This window comes from Hypomesus nipponensis, chromosome 19 (assembly GCF_054491055.1).
Source record: "Hypomesus nipponensis isolate SF chromosome 19, ASM5449105v1, whole genome shotgun sequence".
NCBI classification, from domain to species: Eukaryota; Metazoa; Chordata; class Actinopteri; order Osmeriformes; family Osmeridae; genus Hypomesus; species Hypomesus nipponensis.
In genome coordinates this window covers 8,795,549-8,812,877 of record NC_140379.1, presented here as the reverse complement: position 1 = coordinate 8,812,877, position 17,329 = coordinate 8,795,549, and the positions used below count along the sequence as shown (strand labels likewise).

Sequence of the window (17,329 nt, the reverse complement as noted above, 5' to 3'; positions counted from 1 at the left end):
TTTAAATGTTAAACATTAAGCGGACGAAATGGTACAACCACTCATATTGTTTCCACTCCAGTCGTACCATTTTGCCACCCTCGTGAAGAAACGCACGCAGTCAAGAGAAGGTAAGTGAGGAAACAACTACATCAGAACATTATAGAACAGATTTTGTGAAGATAGATATAGAAGAAGATATTTTGAGATATCAAGCTAATTGATTTGGGTTGTGCGTTATTGTGTATGACTTTTTGGTTAGGAGAAAGATAATGGTCAGGTACCACTGATTAGATAAGCTTTTGTCATGAGTAGTCCGAAGGCTAGTGTCAAACAGTAAAAAGTGAAATACGCTGGTGTATTCTTTCCGTAATTTAAAATTAGCCTTGAAGTCTTTTGACATTTTCTTTTACTCCGATATGTAATGGAAGCGCCATAGCTCCAAAAGGGTTCAGCGGGGCCTGATGTTTTTCTTTGGTTGAATGAAGCAAGTAGCTACAATTAAAATGTTTTGCCTTGAGAGCTGCTGTAGCCTACTTTCTGAAAGCTTGAAATTAGTTCTTAAATTTCAGTTAAACACTCTTAACATTTAGATTGATTTAGCAAGCTATACACTTGCATTCTCTCTCTCTCTCTCTCTCTCTCTCTCTCTCTCTCTCTCTCTCTCTCTCTCTCTCTCTCTCTCTCTCTCTCTCTCTCTATCTATCTATATATATACATATCTCTCTACCTATATACATATCTCTCTATCTGTGTGACTGAATATGCTCATGTTGTGGTCACAGGCCAGCTACAGAGCCATGGAGGAGAGAGGAGTTATCACAGCACTCACTGTAAGATAACCTGATTAGACCACCAGCACAGGATACAAACATAACAGGACTGTATATTGTGCCATTGTACATTGTCAGCATGAGCTGTGTGTCTGTAAATAAGCTAGTTGTTTGAGATAGTGTTGTCTTTGTCATTGGATAGTTGGCATTCCTCCAAGTGCTTGCACCAAGTTCAGCTACCAACGTCAAGATAGGAGTCCCTGAGAACTACGACGGAATCTTCCCTTGGTACCTGGCCAAGGTAAGGAGGGTAGGAAGGAGGGGGGAAAGTAGAAGGAGGGAGCACAGGAAAGAGGGCATTACAATTATGGGGGGAGGGGAGGAAAAGAGAAGGTAGGAGGGTAGAAGGAAGAGAGTAGAAGGAAAGATGGTAGTATGAGTGAGGAGAGAGGCTAAGAGGAAAAAGGGGAAGGTGGGTAGTAATGTCTACCTGATGGTATTTTATGTGTCCGTGCCCAGGAGCCCAGTATCTCTTAATGTGTGCTGAGGGGGGTTTAAAGGGTCCTTCTTGATGGAATCTTCCTTTCTTTTTACAACATGACAGTAAAGGTCTAAGAGTTGGTTTTGGGTTGTGTGGTGCCGTTGATTTTGGTTGCATACTTGATTATGCAACCAATATATATATATACTATATATATATATATATATATATATATATATATATACTATATATATATATATATATATATATATAGTATATATATATATATAAAAAAAAGTACCAGGATGCAATGTTGAATGTGTCGACTGATTAGATGAGTGACCAGGTATACTGCTGTTAAAATGACATAAAATTATTCAGGGCTGACTATAATTATGAAGCTGGCGAGTTGTTCTCATCACTAGACTAAAATGACTACCTTGCTCTCTGCTTGTCAAGCCTGTATAAGTGACGGCAGCTATTCACTCTGCACTCAGCAGTCGGCTTCCACAGCAGAGGGGCTTTGACTCGTAATTGAGGCAATTTGAGGCCTGTTTGAAGACATGCGTCTCTCCTCAGTCGCTGAACCGTGCTTTACGTCAACCACCATTGCTGGGCGTCAAACGCTACTTGTGGAAGTGAAATGGTGTAGGAAGGATAATTACCCATTTACCCCTGCACACAGACGCAGAACGGGTTGGACAGTTTTACTGACTGGGTGGTGAGTCAGACACATTATGATTTCCTGTCACAGCTTCACCGTTTGACTGATGTGGAAACTTTTGTATCAAATTTGGGACATTGGATTCACAGAGCATCTCAGAGTAATATGAATAGTGATTAGGAACCTTTTCTGTTCTGTATTACAGAAATAACATGAGGCACAGACTTGATCCTGGTTCAGTATTCATATGCCCCTTGATTCACACAACGCCAATCTTCCTTCAGTGTTTTCCTGAATGTGGAAGAGTAATGCTTGCGGATTAGAGAGTAAATAAACAGCAGGTTAAACTGTCAGCACCTGCAAGAGGTAGTGGTCCATAGTGAGGCATCACATCACCAGGGCTTATCCCCTTGTCAGCCACCAACATAGACCTGTCACACACAGCCTCTATATAGATCTCAGGGCAGAGGGGGCTAAAGTTAGCCTGCCGGCATGTTCATAAGCAATCTTTAGCAAAACCCAGAATAACCCTAGCGTCCACCCTAAGCCAGAAGTGAGGGGGTCTGTGTGTATGTGTGTGTTGGGGGGGTGGCGGAGGCTGAGGAGACAGGTGCTGCCATGTCTGCCGACGAGGGCATGCTATGTAGACCAGTGTTGGGAATAACGCCGTTCAAAATAACGGCGTTAGGTAACGCCGTTATTTTTTCAGTAACGGGGTAATCTAACTAATTACTTTTTCCGTCGTTACAACGCCGTTATCGTTACTGAACGTTAAATGCGGTGCGTTACTGTGAATTGATTGAATAAACTGTGTAATCTGAACGCACTCCTCCTAGCTCTACACAAACTGCTAGTGAGGAGACTGCATGGTTTTTAGCGATTATGATTGGCTACAAGCAGAGTCACGTCATCATGGTAGCCAATCGGAGCCAGTGTTTTCACACACAAGCCAGGCCACGCGACGCGCTGCTTGCACCACACACACCAAACAGCAGCCGAGATGGCGAGTTCGGAGCAATCCGATGACAAATTGACATTTACAAGGTGGAAATATAGGCACTATTTCCAATTAATCGAGGAAAAAGGCAAGAACGTGCATGTAAAGTGTACACTATGTCCGGGAGGGAAGATTTTGTCGACATCCGTTGTTAGCAACTCAAATTTAAATTTAAATTTCAAATGCTTACTTTTGTATTGAAAAAAATACTTAAGTACATGTTGTTTACTTGACCAGTTGTCTCAGGTTGTAAGATTTAGATTTATTTAATATGCACATAGTTAAACACACTTTATATTGTTCAAATGCTTACTCTTGTATTGAAAAAAATACTTAAGTACATGTTGTTTACTTGACCAGTTGTCTCAGGTTGTGAGAGTTTGATTTATTTAATATGCACATAGTTAAACACACTTTATATTGTTTAACTGTTTACTTTTGTATGTGCAATAAATATCGAAGGTTATGTTCAAGTACTTGTCTGTTCTACTCATTTCAGCTGACTTGTGAAAACCGCTCAGAAAATCCAAATTCTTTGACATACAGCAACTTTTTTTTTACACGCAAATAGTTACTTTCCCTGGTAATTAGTTACTTTTATAATAAAGTAATTCAGTTACTAACTCAGTTACTTTTTGGAACAAGTAGTGAGTAACTATAACTAATTACTTTTTTAAAGTAACGTTCCCAACACTGATGTAGACTGACGATGGGCTACAAATCACGCTGTCTGCGGAGTCGCAACACGAGAGTCGTTTGTCATGCATTCCACCTGGTCACTCCTCATGGGCAAGCCTCAGTCAAGCTCAGACCTAACACCTAAACAGTGGCCTACGTCAGATAGAGGTTCACATGGACAGGCCTACCTGGTAGAAAATACTGTGCAACTCACATAGTAACTGCAGGTTTCTCTTTAACTAACCTGCTGTACTCTGTAGAGTGAACACACTCATGTCATAGTAAAACTGTCACTAAAAGCACATCGTTTCAAAATACCCAGGGGTCCAGATCTGGGCAGGGAAAAATGTCAGTATTCACATTTTGGAAACTGTCAAAAGATAGCAACATTTCCCCACTTCATAAATGAAGTAAGATTAAAAATGACATTATTTATTTTTGATTCAATAAATAATTCTTCATGGTTTGGTGTTATAGGGTTTATGGTTACAATAACCTGCATGAGGCTTGATCTCCTCTCCTTGACTCTCTTCCTGTTCTCTGTCCCTCTCTTCTCCTTCCTTTCCTTGTCCCTCTACCACCTACTCCACTCCTCCTCCTAACTTGTCTCCCCCTCTTGACTTTTCCTTTCCTCTCCTCCTTTGGTCCTTTCCTTCCCTGTTACCCACCTCTCCTCCTCTACTGGTACCCAGCTTCCCAACCTGCCAGCAGTCTACAGCGATCTGCAGGTGTCGGGGGATGACGAGAGCATCTTTGGTGTGGAGGCTGGTTTCCTGTACGCTCTCAAACCCCTGGACAGAGAAAAGCAGCCATCCTACTCTCTACAGGTGGGAAACACCAACACTGAAACATAACAAGGAAAAACTGTGGTTTCAATACTACCATGTGTCATTTATTGAAAGACAACATAGCTCATAGTGTGTGTGTGTGTGTGTGTATGCCTGTACGTCTCTTATAGGTGTCTTTCACATCGTCGGTGCATCCTGAGAGCTTTAACGTGGAGGTGTGTGTGATCGATAAAAACGACAACGTCCCTTCATTCATCGAGGGGAGCATGAGAGGCAGCGTGCAGCTCGGCCTTCTGAAAGGTGACGTTCTGTGTGTGCGTGCGTGTGTGTGCGTGGTTTACTGTGGGGGATGTTCGGCGTCACAAGGATGACGTGTGACCTTGTACTGTATATCTGTGTAAAATGCTTTCGCATAAAAGACTCTGCTCAGGATATATCTGTTAGAAGCTGTTAGGAACATGTGTGTGTGTGTCTGTGGATAGAAACATCACAATGTAATTGTTATTGATCATTCAATTGATATGTTGTTGTGTGTGTGTAGGGATCCCCTTCATGCAGGTTGGGGCGTCAGACCGTGACGACAGGAACACGGCTCACGCAGAGCTGAGGTTCAGTCTGAATGACCAGACCCCCAGGATCCCCTCCCCTCACATGTTCTTCATCGACTCTGTCTCTGGAGAGGTCTCCCTCACCGAGGATGGTTAGCACGCACACACACGCACGCACACGCACGCACGCACGCACACACACACACACACACACACATACACATACACACACACGCACACACACACACGCATACACACACACATACCCACACACATACATACATACACACACACACACACACACACATACACATACACACACATGCACACACACACATACAAAAACATCAACCGCACACTCACGTTCCTGAGGAATCTATTGGTTTGTGAGTAGGAGCATCTACGCTGGACCCAGAAATGTGTGGCCGCTACAAGCTGTCCGTCGCGGTGAAGGACATGGCGGGCCGGGCCAATGCCTTCTCCTCCTCTGGCCTGGTCACTGTCGAGGTGACAGGAAACAGCTGGGCATCGCCCGACCCCGTACGTCTGCAGGAGAACCTCCCTGGACCCTACCCCATCCCCATCTCCAAGGTAACCATCCTCCCGGTATCTTGTTGCTGTGTTTCCTGGTGTTGCCTCGCTATGCATTATATATGGAGGGTAAATACCAACGCAAGCTGACTAAGGTCGGCCGTCTGTGTGTGTTTATGACATTTACCTTGATATTCAACATTTACAACCACAGAAACGGGACCACTGTTCCATCACCAGAGGGAAAAAAAGAGAAGGAAAAGAAAGAGTGAGAAAAAGATGGGGACAAAGGGACAGACGCAGCGATTGGAAAAGAAAGAGTGAGAGGTGAAAAAGATAAAGAGGAGAGATGGAGTATGTGAAGAAAGAGTGAGAAAGAGAGTGGGCTGAGGGAGAGTTATTCATCAGTAGTGTGCATGTTGGTGTGTGACACCAAGAGTTTTATAGGGACAATAGAGACTGCAAACTGGGAGTGAAGGAGTGATTCTCACTGACCACTTCTGAATATGACTCGTCGGATTCTCTCTCGTTTTACCTCCTCCCCGTCCTCCTCTCATCCTCCTCCTCTCATTCCACTCCTCCCTTCTCTCGCCTGCTCCATCCGCCCACAAAAAATGTGTGGACACAGAATGTGGGCAGATAAAATCTTCTTTCCATTTTTTTCCCAGATCTCTATTAACATCTCTGTCTGGTCGTGGCTGAGGCTGTTTCTTCTGTCCGCCATGACACTCACTTCATCTAAGACTCATCAGCTTGTTTTGGAGCTGACTATTCTATTAATTAATGTTCTTTTTCTGTCTTCAACAGTTCTCTCTTTTTCTCCCCATCTGTCTCTTCTTGACTTTCGGCCTTTCCCTTGTGTGTGATTAGGAGGAATTATTTTAAATAAAAATGTTCCTTTTAAGAAATTAGCAGCAAGGAAAATGTTACAGTGTAGTGTTTTAATATTGTAGTAGTTGTGTGGTAGTTCAAGAAGTGAAGTATAGTGGTAGAATTGGAGTGGACTGAATTAGTGTAGTTGTTGTTTTTAAGTTGTTTCGTGATTGTATTGTTGTTGTAGTGTAGTTGTGGTATTGTATCGGTTGTGTCGTAGTTTTTTAATGCAGTCCTAATCACAACCATAATATAACCATCACTTCACCCTAGCTGTAATTCACTCTCTCAGTGTTGTGATAACAGAAAGCGTTATTATTTTAAGTACTGAGCAGGTCACCCTCAGCCCTCTCGGTTGTTCTATTTCCATGTCCTGCCTGTCTCCTGTCATAATAGACATCCTGTCCTCTAACCCCTGGATGGAGATCAGAGCAGCTTTCCCCTCCACACAACCTCTGTAGCAGGGCTGTGGTCTCGCTCCAGCACACCATGGAAGATAGGGCAGACACCAACAGGTCAGGCAGGGCAACATGTGAACAAAAAAAACACACACACAATCACACATATGCCACCTGACAGTAAGATACATCCTTTGCTGACAGAGAACTTTGTGGATGACATCATTGTTGTTTCTTTCTAGAGGAGCTGTGTTTGCACACATGGACATATTGAGGAGACACACAGCCTGGTGTCTGAGAGGGGAAAGCAGGGGAGAGGGACAGGAATGAATATATTCATTTATGCATAATAGTATATATATTCATATATATATTCATATATATATAATAGTATATATATATATTCATATATTTTCAATAGTGGAGAGAATGAGGAAAGGGGAGATGAGAGACAGGGACCTCTCCTTGTTGGGTGCTGGTCGCTAAGGACCTTTCTCTCCCAGTGGAAAATCCCTCCCTCCCCTCAGACTGCCGGGGGTGTGTATGCGTGTGTGTATGTGTGTGCGTGTGTTAGGGCTGGTGTCTGGCCCACATCAGAGCCGGCCCATTAGCTCCTTCATCCATCATGTGCTCTGCTCCGGGACTTCCCAGCTTCTCAAACAGCTGCCTGCTCTTCCATGGCCTCACAGTGTGGGTGTGTTGTATGCACGTGTGTGTGTGTACACGTGTGTGTGTCTGCATGTGTGTGCATATGCATGTGTGTGCGTATGTGTGTCTGGCTCAACAGAAGCTACTTCTTTCCAACACTTTCCAAGTCTTTTTGAACTCGGGTCACTTCTTTGTACACTTTTTTGTGTGTGTGCGTGTGTGTGCAGGTGAAGTGGAGTGGCAGTCTTGTAGAGTACAGCCTGGAGGGAGAGTTTCCAGAGATGCTGTTCACCATCAGCAGAGAGGGGGTGATCTTCCTCAACGCTCCCCTGGACAGAGAGACCCAGGATCAGGTAAGGCCTCCAACCCCACTTGTCTGCCAGACATGAGCTCACATGTTTCTGCTTTTTGCAGCTTCTTGATGCTCTATAGTACTGTATGATTCCAAACAAAAGGTTTAAAGTCTTAGAACCGTAACAGTAGGATTGTCCAGTGATACATCCAGTGAATAGGTATTAGTTGACCTCAGTGTCGCATCTGACTTCAGACATGGGCAAAGAGGAAATGATGATGATGATGATGACTGATTAAGCTCATGATGTCTTACCTTCCCTCTGTACTCCTGCCAAAGGGTTAGACTATGAGTAGGTCTGGATGAGTTCAACGCTAATGAGGACGTCTGTCTGGTTGAGATGGTCTGGTTTCTGTTTACTGGAGGTGGCTGGCATAGCATCCCATTCATTGATGAGTGTTAGGTGACACCCTAGTGTGTTGTTGAGCTGAAAGTAACCTGTTTGAGATGAAAGTACAAAATCCCACTTGTGACATACACACATACCCACGCACGCACACACCCATACCTCATGTAGTCAAGCCTGTCAATTACAGTAATATGCCTGTCACGTAGCATGGATTCCCAAGAGTCGACCCCCCCCCATCACACACACTTACACGCACACACACAGGATGGGTCCATGTTGACTCGCAACAGGTTCATGTTTCAAAATCATGTAGCAAACTGAGATGACGTGATTGCAACAGGAGGAATAAGGATGAGGGGAGGGAGAGATGGATGGAGGAAGAAAAGGAGGGAGGAAGATGGTTTTTAGATGGTTTTTAGACGGTTGTTAGCGAGCTGTAATATTGCTGACTAGTGTTTGTAGTTTCATCTCCTAAATGCAAGACTGAATAGCCTCTCTCAGCTACCTCTCCCGACCAAATTGACAGTTCTAAAACTGGATCAATTAGTGCTGGTAATGAGTTTCATTGATTGTGTTTTTAGCTCAAATGTATGCTGTCATGTGTGTGTGTGCGCATGTTTGTTTGTCTTGTGCAATACATGTGTGTGTGTGAGCATGTGTGTGTGCCTGTTTAGTTCCAGATCAGTATTGTGGTGGAACGACCAGACGGCCGGGAGATAGCCAAACCAGTGGAGTTGCGGGTCATGGTGGGGGACGCCAACGACAACAGACCCACCTTTCCCCAGACCCAGTACCACACCGTGGTCAAGGAGCTAGCCCCACGTGGTAAACGTCACCCTCTCTTCCTTTCACCCTCTCTCGCACCTGCATTTTGATCTTCTCCATTCTTTCTCCTTTTCTACCTCATCCTCTCATCTTCCCCTCCTCTTCTCCTGCTCTTCTCTTCCTTTCTCCTGTCCTCTCCTGGCCTGTCCTCTCCTCATACTGCTCCTACTTTCCAACATTATGTAATTTATGGGGTTACTACAACTACCGGATGTCAGTCTAGATCCCAGAGGATAGCTTTTTCCCAGAAGAAGAAGGAGGAAATAGGACTTCCTGGTTCCCAGATGAGGATCTGAAGAAAAACATGGTTGTTTGTATGTTTCCACACAGCCACTCTAATCTTTCAGGGCTCACTCTAATCTGTCAGGACTGCAATATCACTCTCCCCCTTCCTCGTCACTTCCTTCCTCTCAATCTCCCCAATTCATTTCTCCATCTACCCTCTCTCTCCCCATCCTTCCCTCTCTCCCTTCTGCCTTCCTCGCTCCCAGGGACGGAGATCATGACGGTTCAGGCGGCTGACAACGACGACCCAAAGACGGACAATGTCAGGATCTTCTACCGCCTGGTGGGCCAGGTCCCAGAGAGCCCCCGCGCTCTCTTCAGGGTGGACCGGGACTCCGGGGTCATCTCTGTCCAGGCTGACAGCATGGAGGGCACCGCTCCCCAGTACACACTCACCATCACTGCTGAGGATGCCAAGGGTGACTACTTACTATACCCATTCCATTAAAGGGCTATTTATATTACAAAATCACTGCTAGCTTTACGACCAAATGGCTAACTTTACCCAGTCTAACTATATGCGACTTTTTGTTATAACGACAAAATATCAGGACCACTACGCACTCTTTCTGTTTATTTGTCATCTCACCCACTCACCCCTTGAGGAAAGAGATAGAGATATTGAATGAGAAAGCTAGAGACAGAAGAGTCAGAGAGTGAGACAGGTAATCAGATGAGGTCAGCAATGCGTCATATTGACCGGATGAGGATTTCTGGAGGGCAGTGATTGGTCTAGGGCAGCATCACAGATGTCACAGGTTCACATCCTACGGGGATTTACAGCTGCACTGCTGAAATTCCAAAATACTTCCATGAAGGATTTCCCAGCTACATCTCACACGTCCTATGGTGATGTCATATCCAGGTCTGAACAGTTCCTGTACGGTTGTCGTGATGGTGCAGGATGAGAACAACAATCCACCTGTTTTCTCTCAGCATGAGGTATACACAAACACACACATACACACACCTCACGTTTACCTCACATACAAATTACCAAAATTCTTTGAGAGGAGTCGGAAGGAGAGAGTGGAGTAACGAATCTCTCTGAGCTGCTCTGAGGGGGGGGGGGGGTTCTTTTCAATCACAGCTTAATCTCAGTTTGTACTCTGCCTTTGTGTTCCAAATAAAATGGACAGTGCTGTTTGTTAATCTGATCAGGCCTGGAGCACTTATTTTAGAATTCAATTTATATCCCATGGAAGGATCAGCCATGAGGAGGGCAAGCCAGGCAGGCCAGTTCAAGCCAGGCTAGGCACACAGCTGGACCTGTCCTGCTGTCCTCTGGCTGAATTGCAAGGAACACACAACCTTCTAGAATCATGTGTACAGCATTGTAGAATGACAGGTTCTAGAATCCAGTAACCTAGAACAGTGTTATCAGTATTCACTCCTACCCAACAACCCTTTGGACCCTTTGCACTCCTCTCAAACACCATCTTTCAACCAGATCCCCATCACGCTCTCTCTCTCTCTCTCTCTCTCTCTCTCTCTCTCTCTCTCTCTCTCTCTCTCTCTCTCTCTCTCTCTCTCTCTCTCTCTCTCACACACACACACAATCACACACACACTGAAGTGGAAAAACCTCTTGAGTAGGTCATGTTAGAGTGCGTCAGTTTTTTCCGTTGATGGATGAAGAGGTGGTGGGATGGAGCCGCTGGGAGGGGGGTGGTGATGGAGGGGGGAGGAGAGGAGGCTGTAGCTGATGTGTGCAGCTGACTGGTGACAGGGCTGGGAACAGAGAGCTCATGTCCCTTCGACAGCTGGGAGAGAGTGACCAGAGGCCAGGTCGCTCGGCTATGACTACAAGGCTGTCCAACACACTGATAGGAGAGTGTTTGACCAAACACAGCTTGGGATGTAGGGGACATTGAGAAATACGCACACACAAAGATGCACACAGATCACTGAAACACACTCATATTGGCACACACTGACAGACACAGATTCTTTATAAAAACTCATGACTGCATGTGACCCCCCCCCCCCCAACTCTCAGTACGGCCCCTTCCACATGTCGGAGGATGCTCCTGTGGGTGCCACGGTAACAGCGGTGTCGGCGTGGGATGCAGACGAACGTGGTGGGGACAGCTGGCAGGTGGACTACCGACTGGAGTCTGGTAACGAGGAGGACGTCTTCTCTCTCCTCACAGACACACAGACCAACGAGGTCTCTCTCATCCTCTCCAAGGTATCTCCTCTCTGCTCCCATCCCTTCCCCTACCCTGCAATACCCTCTCCTCCTCCCCTCTCCTCTCAGGATTATATTATACAGTTTTAGTCAGGACACATATGTAATAGATGGCAATTTAAAAAGATGAACCACCAGATGGTTTATTCCCTGGTAGATCCCAGATCGCCATCTACCCTCTGACTCTCACACACTATTACGATATTTCAACTGCATGTGTCTAAAAAATAAGCTATGACAATAGAACATTTTTGTCTGAAATAATCTAGTCTATCTCCAGGGCGTTTTGCCCTTTACTTCCCCTAATCCAGCCCCCTCCCTCACAAACACACAGACACCTCATCTGACTCATGCTGGAATGGAATGGAGGGAGGGTGGGCGTGTCCCTGAAAGTGGGACAGCTGGAGCTGGGGCAGAGAGGCTGTTGTAGAGAAGCTAGGGAGGAGAAGCTGGGGCAGAGAGTTCAGGGCAGAAAGGTTGGGGTTGAGGCAGAGGGCAAGTCAGAGTGGCTAGATGCTGGGGCAGGGAGGCTGGGGGTGTGGCAGAGAGGCTGGGACAGAGAGGTTGGGCTGAGGTTGGCTGACCAACTAACACAGCAACATCAGTCCATAGAAACCTTGTTGTGCATGTTCATATATCCTGAAGATGCTGGATGTGTGGACCAATCAGATAAAGACATCCATCCATCCATCCATGTATTAATTCATTCATGTATTTTTATTACAGGTATCAGAGCTGATTGTACAATAAACTTAGCTTTGAGAATGGTTGATGGAAGATGATGTTAGGGTTTGAGCGAGGTTTGAGCCCATGCTGTGCTGGCACATGCCAGGGCCTGGTGCACAGCTTTACAGAACGGCCGGCCTCGTGCTCGGAGCCAGGTGTCCCCTCTGACTCTCCCCCCAAGATAAGCCTGCTGAACAGCGGGAATAAATACATACACGCTCACAGGCATTTGCACACACACACAAACACACACTGTTTGGGTTTATGATCCTGCTGGACAGCGCGTTCTGTTTCTGAGCCACCAGCCTCTAGTCCCCAGGCTATGCCAGCAGGTCACATGTGGTATGGAAACAATCAAGGCTGGAGGAAAGTGAGACCACACAAACAAGGTGTTTGGTTTCGTTGAACATAGTTGTCCAGTGGTCGATCATTAATCCAGCTAATGCATCAAGGGATGTGTCCTCTTCTAGTTTCTGGAAATAAACCTGCTCCTCATTTACAGTCAGTTTTTTAAATCACCACCTGGTTTCCCACCACCACCCTTACGACAAGGTCTTCACTTACAGTTATCAAATTAAATTTAGCTTCCCATAGTTCTGTTCTGTTGGTTTTGTAACTTCCAGTCAGCCATCTCCATTACTCACGCTACCTGCCAGCTCTGCTCTTACTTCCCAGCAGCAGCAGGACAGTGTCTGTCACCCCCACCCTCACCCTCACCCCGAAGAACATAAACACCCTCACACTCCACTCCACACCCCCCTCAACACAGATGCACCAACAGCAAACCACCCCCGCCCCCTAACAACACAGTCACCGCTATACCTCCCACTGCCGCCCCCTAACAACACAACCACCCCTTTACCTACCACCCCCTCCACAGGACTCTTGTCGAGACCTCAGACTGGCTCTCCAATTCCCAGCACACAGGACCTCATCCTGGCTGAACAGTCTTAAAACCCAGCTGGTGCGACAGGTGGCTGTGTAGACATAGTAACAGTCAACTGTCATCACCCTACCGTCTGGAAACACATCAGGGGACTTGTTGTTTCTTCCTGGCTGTGACAAGTTAGAACGGCAGTTGTAAGAAAAAGTTTTCCGGTAAAGCCGGTGTTCTTTTCTCTGGTGGCTTTTCAGTCCAGTAGGGACTGAAAGAGTTGGATGTGCGTGTGTGTGCATGTGTGTGAGAACAGAAATAGGTTTGAAAGTTTCTGGGAAGTGATGATCATGCTCCTTGATGAGATATTTCCATAGCGATGGTTCCTGTGCATCTCAGCAGTGCTCAAGCTGCACCCCCAGAGTCACCCTGGGTCTCCAGAGCTTCTCTAGGCTCCGATCCAGAATAAGCTCCACTCACTGACCTCCACATGATTTCCACAGTGCAACAAAGGCTCTGAGCTGACACCAGTACAGTGGTCACTACACAGCTCTGCCCACACTAGGCTTGAGCCTTCGGGGCCTTTATAATAACACTGTTTCTATAGTGATGTGTGTGTATGTGTGTGTAGGTGCTGGACTTTGAGCGGGAAAGTGAATACATTCTGGTCATCAGTGCTCAGAACCCTGTTGCTCTGGTTCGTGGTCGCTATGGGCCCGCCTCCACGGCAACAGTCTCCATTTATGTGGATGACGTGAATGAGGGACCAATCCTGTCGCAGAGCCACTATGAGGTCAATGTCCGGGAGGGGGAGGAGCCAGGACGGGTCATCGCCACCATCAGAGGGTATGACCCTGATTCTCATCCAATCAGGTGAGGCTGGTACCGAGTTTTCCTCCTCTATTAGCCTCCCATTCTTTTAAGAAATGTTCTGTATTTGAATATGAGCTGATCAGTGAATGTATGCATTGTGTGTGTGTCCAGGTACTCCCTGAGAGGGGATACTAAGCGTTATTTCTCCATTGGAAAGTACTCTGGGGAGCTGAAGACTGTCCAGGCTCTGGACCGAGAGGAGAACAGCACCTACACTATGGAGATCATTGCTGAGGATGGACGTAAGACAATGTTACAGATGTTACAGTCTCATACAGCATAGACCAAACAGATCCCTGCCTTCCAAGCATGTTCATATATAGATTGAAAACAATATGATATGTGGTGGCCTTAAAAGAAAGTGATGCACAAACAAACAAAACCTAGTTTGTGCATCAGTATTTACAAAGTGAGTTTGATTATTAACTGGCTTTGTGAATAGTTGTGATACAGTGAAAATATAATTTTGATTGATTTTTTATGGAAGTGGTGACTGAACCAAAAACCTTCCCACTCCCTCCAGGTAACTCGTCCCTCTCTGCCTCTACCTTGGTCACGGTCCAGATCCTGGATGTAAATGACAACAGCCCGGTCCTGGTGGGCGATTACTCCTGGAAGTACCTGTGCACGCCACGCTGGGAGGAGCAGGCCCTGGTTCTGGCATCAAGGGACAGTGACACGCCACAGCATGGCGGCCGACTCAACTTCTCACTCCGAAGCGATGCCACTGTCAGGCGCAACTGGAAGCTCACGCCCATCAACGGTGAGTAAAGGGAGAACAGGGCCAGATCTGTCAGTGAAGGAATATAGGAAATGTATTGCAGCCAGAGAAAGACACGGTGACCAAACACTAGCACACATTATAGCCATAGAAACAGGTGACGCTCATTTTGACCTCACAGGAAGTCTATTTTTTATCAAGGCAGACAATTGGCTGAGTCACGTCCATTAGTTTAAGTAGATGCACATGTCAACACCAACCTGGTCACTCACAACGTCAGCATCCAGTTATACCATTCGTACGATTGGAGGAGAGGCAGTGATGCTGTCAGACTTCAAAGTGCAGTGATGTCACCAGACAGGATAAACAAATACTGACAAAGACCAAGGAAATCAAGAGCTAAGAGTAGAAATGAATCCAATATGTTTTTCATATCAGAAGATCTCTTTTGAATGGGCTGTTCTGTTCCTCTAAAAGCCCACTTGTGACTAACATAGTATAATATCAGGCAAAAGAGCTCAGACAGACTGACATAAAGAACTCACCCCTCCTTTCCTTCCTCTTCTCCTCCTCTCCTCTCCATCCACACCCCTCCCCTCCTCTCCTCTCCTTTCGTCCCCTCCTCTCCCCTCCTCTCCCCTCCTCTCCTCTTCTCTCCTTCTTGTGCATGTGTTTAGGCTGTAATTGTGGTAATAGTTCTCTTCCTGCCTCTCTAAGTGACAGTAATGGGTCAGATTGAGACTCCTTTGAGTGACTGAAACTGCATCAATGCTGTTTATCTAAGACAAACCCTTTTACCTTCTCTTTCTCCTCTTCCTCCTCATCTCCTCTCCCAGCGTTGCTGTTATTATTGGCAACCGTGGCGTCCACTGTAATTATATTTCCCCTCTAATTGGTGTGATGTCACCAGCTGGGTCCTCACCGGTAGAGGATCTAAAAAAGGATAGCTCCCAGCATGCATTGTATTGCAGCTGTAAGGGTACTGGCAGTAATAGCTGCAGTTATAGACCTCCCAAGGTGCACCCCCTCTCCGCCCACCTCCTTTACCCTCTGGATGGATGAGTCTGTATGTGTGTCAGAGAGCACGTGTTTGCGTGCACACTCTGTGTTTGTTCTGCGTGTCTCCCTTCTTATTTGCTTGCGCCAAGACACGCCAGACTGGCGAATCAATCAGTTACAGTCATTTTAACGAGTCTTTGAGAACACCATCACACACTGACCTGTGTATCTGAGTTACCTCTCCTTCTCTCTGCAACATAGAGGTGAAGAGGCCACCAACGCTATGTGTTCTGCTTGTGGAATGTGACGAGTTACTGTGTGTTCATGTCCCCTGTTTAGATACACACACCAACCTTTCCTTAAACACTCCATACTTGTCTCCGGAGATCTACACCGTCCCCTTCACCATCTCAGACAGTAGCTCCCCCCTAGGAGCACCTTCATTAACCTGCCAGGTAACACACACACATTGTTACTCACACCTTATGCAGTCTGATCTCAACAGTATGACACAACGCCAGACAGGGTGGGCCACAGGTGTGGCTTATCCCTCACACACACACACACACACACACACACACACACACACACACACACACACACACACACACACACACTCACACACACACACACACACACATAGACACACACAAACATAGTCTAATTCACAAAGTTATACACAAGACACACTCACACACACCGGCACGAGTGAGTTGAGAACTGACTCGTGATTATTGACCTTGTGCTACGGTCTCCATAGTAACAGTGTGTCTCTGTCTCTATAGTGACAGTGTGTCCTTGCAATGTCAGAGGGAACTGCAAGATGGCCACCAAGCAGCTGCAGGGTATGCCCACCATCCAGTCCACCGTGGGGATCCTGCTGGGCACCCTGGGGGTCATAGGTAAAGATCTAAGCATCACAGGTTATACCTGGAGACAATCAACGTGATCTAACCAATTCCTTTTGTTGAATTCCAGGAACAATCTTGACTGTCGTTTTTGTGCGGCTGTCATACCAGAACCCCAAACCTCCCAGCACGACTAATCAGGAAAGGGTTCCCCTTAGGATCTCCCTGTAGCAGCGCGTGTGGAGGGGCCAGGGGAGAGAACAGCTCTGCTGTCCTCCTGTGTTGAGGTGAAGTAGTCTAAGACCATGTTGCTAAGAAGAGCAGCCAATTGGATAGAGAGGTAATAATAAACGTTTTACATTCTGCAGATGTACTAGATTAACTACAGTAGATGAACAAAAGTCAATTTAGCCTCCTCCAGTTCTTTGTAGTAATATATACATATTTTATTACACAACTAGGCTGCAGAATTTGTAATATCGGTAGCCAGAGCTTTCACCTGCTGTAGACTTTTAGCTTCATTGTACTCTCCTAAGGATTTTGCGTTCCATGTTATTTATTTCTTGTAGCATTCATTAAACAATATAATTGTTAATTCACTCATTAAATCTAATTAAAATAATAAAATGTATCTTCTGTAAATAAATATGGATGTTAAAAGCCTGTAATGTTGTTCCTCCGTAAATGATCTATTGTCGTTATAGGATCACACTGTAGTAAATCAGTTGTTAGTAGATTAGCCAGCAGGTGATTTTGTTATCAAGCTGAGGCTTCCATGGAGTCTCAGAAGATGGTGTGACCTTCCGCAGGTGTGCTTTTAAACTTTATCTGGTAGGACAATCCTATAGGCATATCCATACACATTTTAGAGGTGATTTTCCTCAAAGCAACATACAAATAGTGCATGTACTGTAGTTAATAAAGCAGA

The 17,329-nt window shown here is 45.8% G+C and overlaps 1 protein-coding gene across 1 annotated transcript; it reads left to right on the top strand.

The window, feature by feature from the left end:
• Nucleotides 1–8: 8 nt before the first annotated feature.
• On the top strand, nt 9–17,028 carry cdh16 (cadherin 16, KSP-cadherin). Its single transcript, XM_084682990.1, is given in 19 exon segments — nt 9–110; nt 765–812; nt 955–1,053; nt 4,265–4,399; nt 4,531–4,660; nt 4,902–5,060; nt 5,303–5,499; nt 7,586–7,711; nt 8,734–8,884; nt 9,376–9,588; nt 10,035–10,111; nt 11,169–11,360; nt 13,592–13,833; nt 13,945–14,075; nt 14,357–14,596; nt 15,893–15,973; nt 15,976–16,008; nt 16,339–16,455; nt 16,532–17,028. Coding segments are annotated over 18 exon segments (2,457 nt in total). The 5' UTR covers nt 9–110; nt 765–779; the 3' UTR covers nt 16,633–17,028.
• The last annotated feature ends 301 nt before the right edge of the window (nt 17,029–17,329 follow it).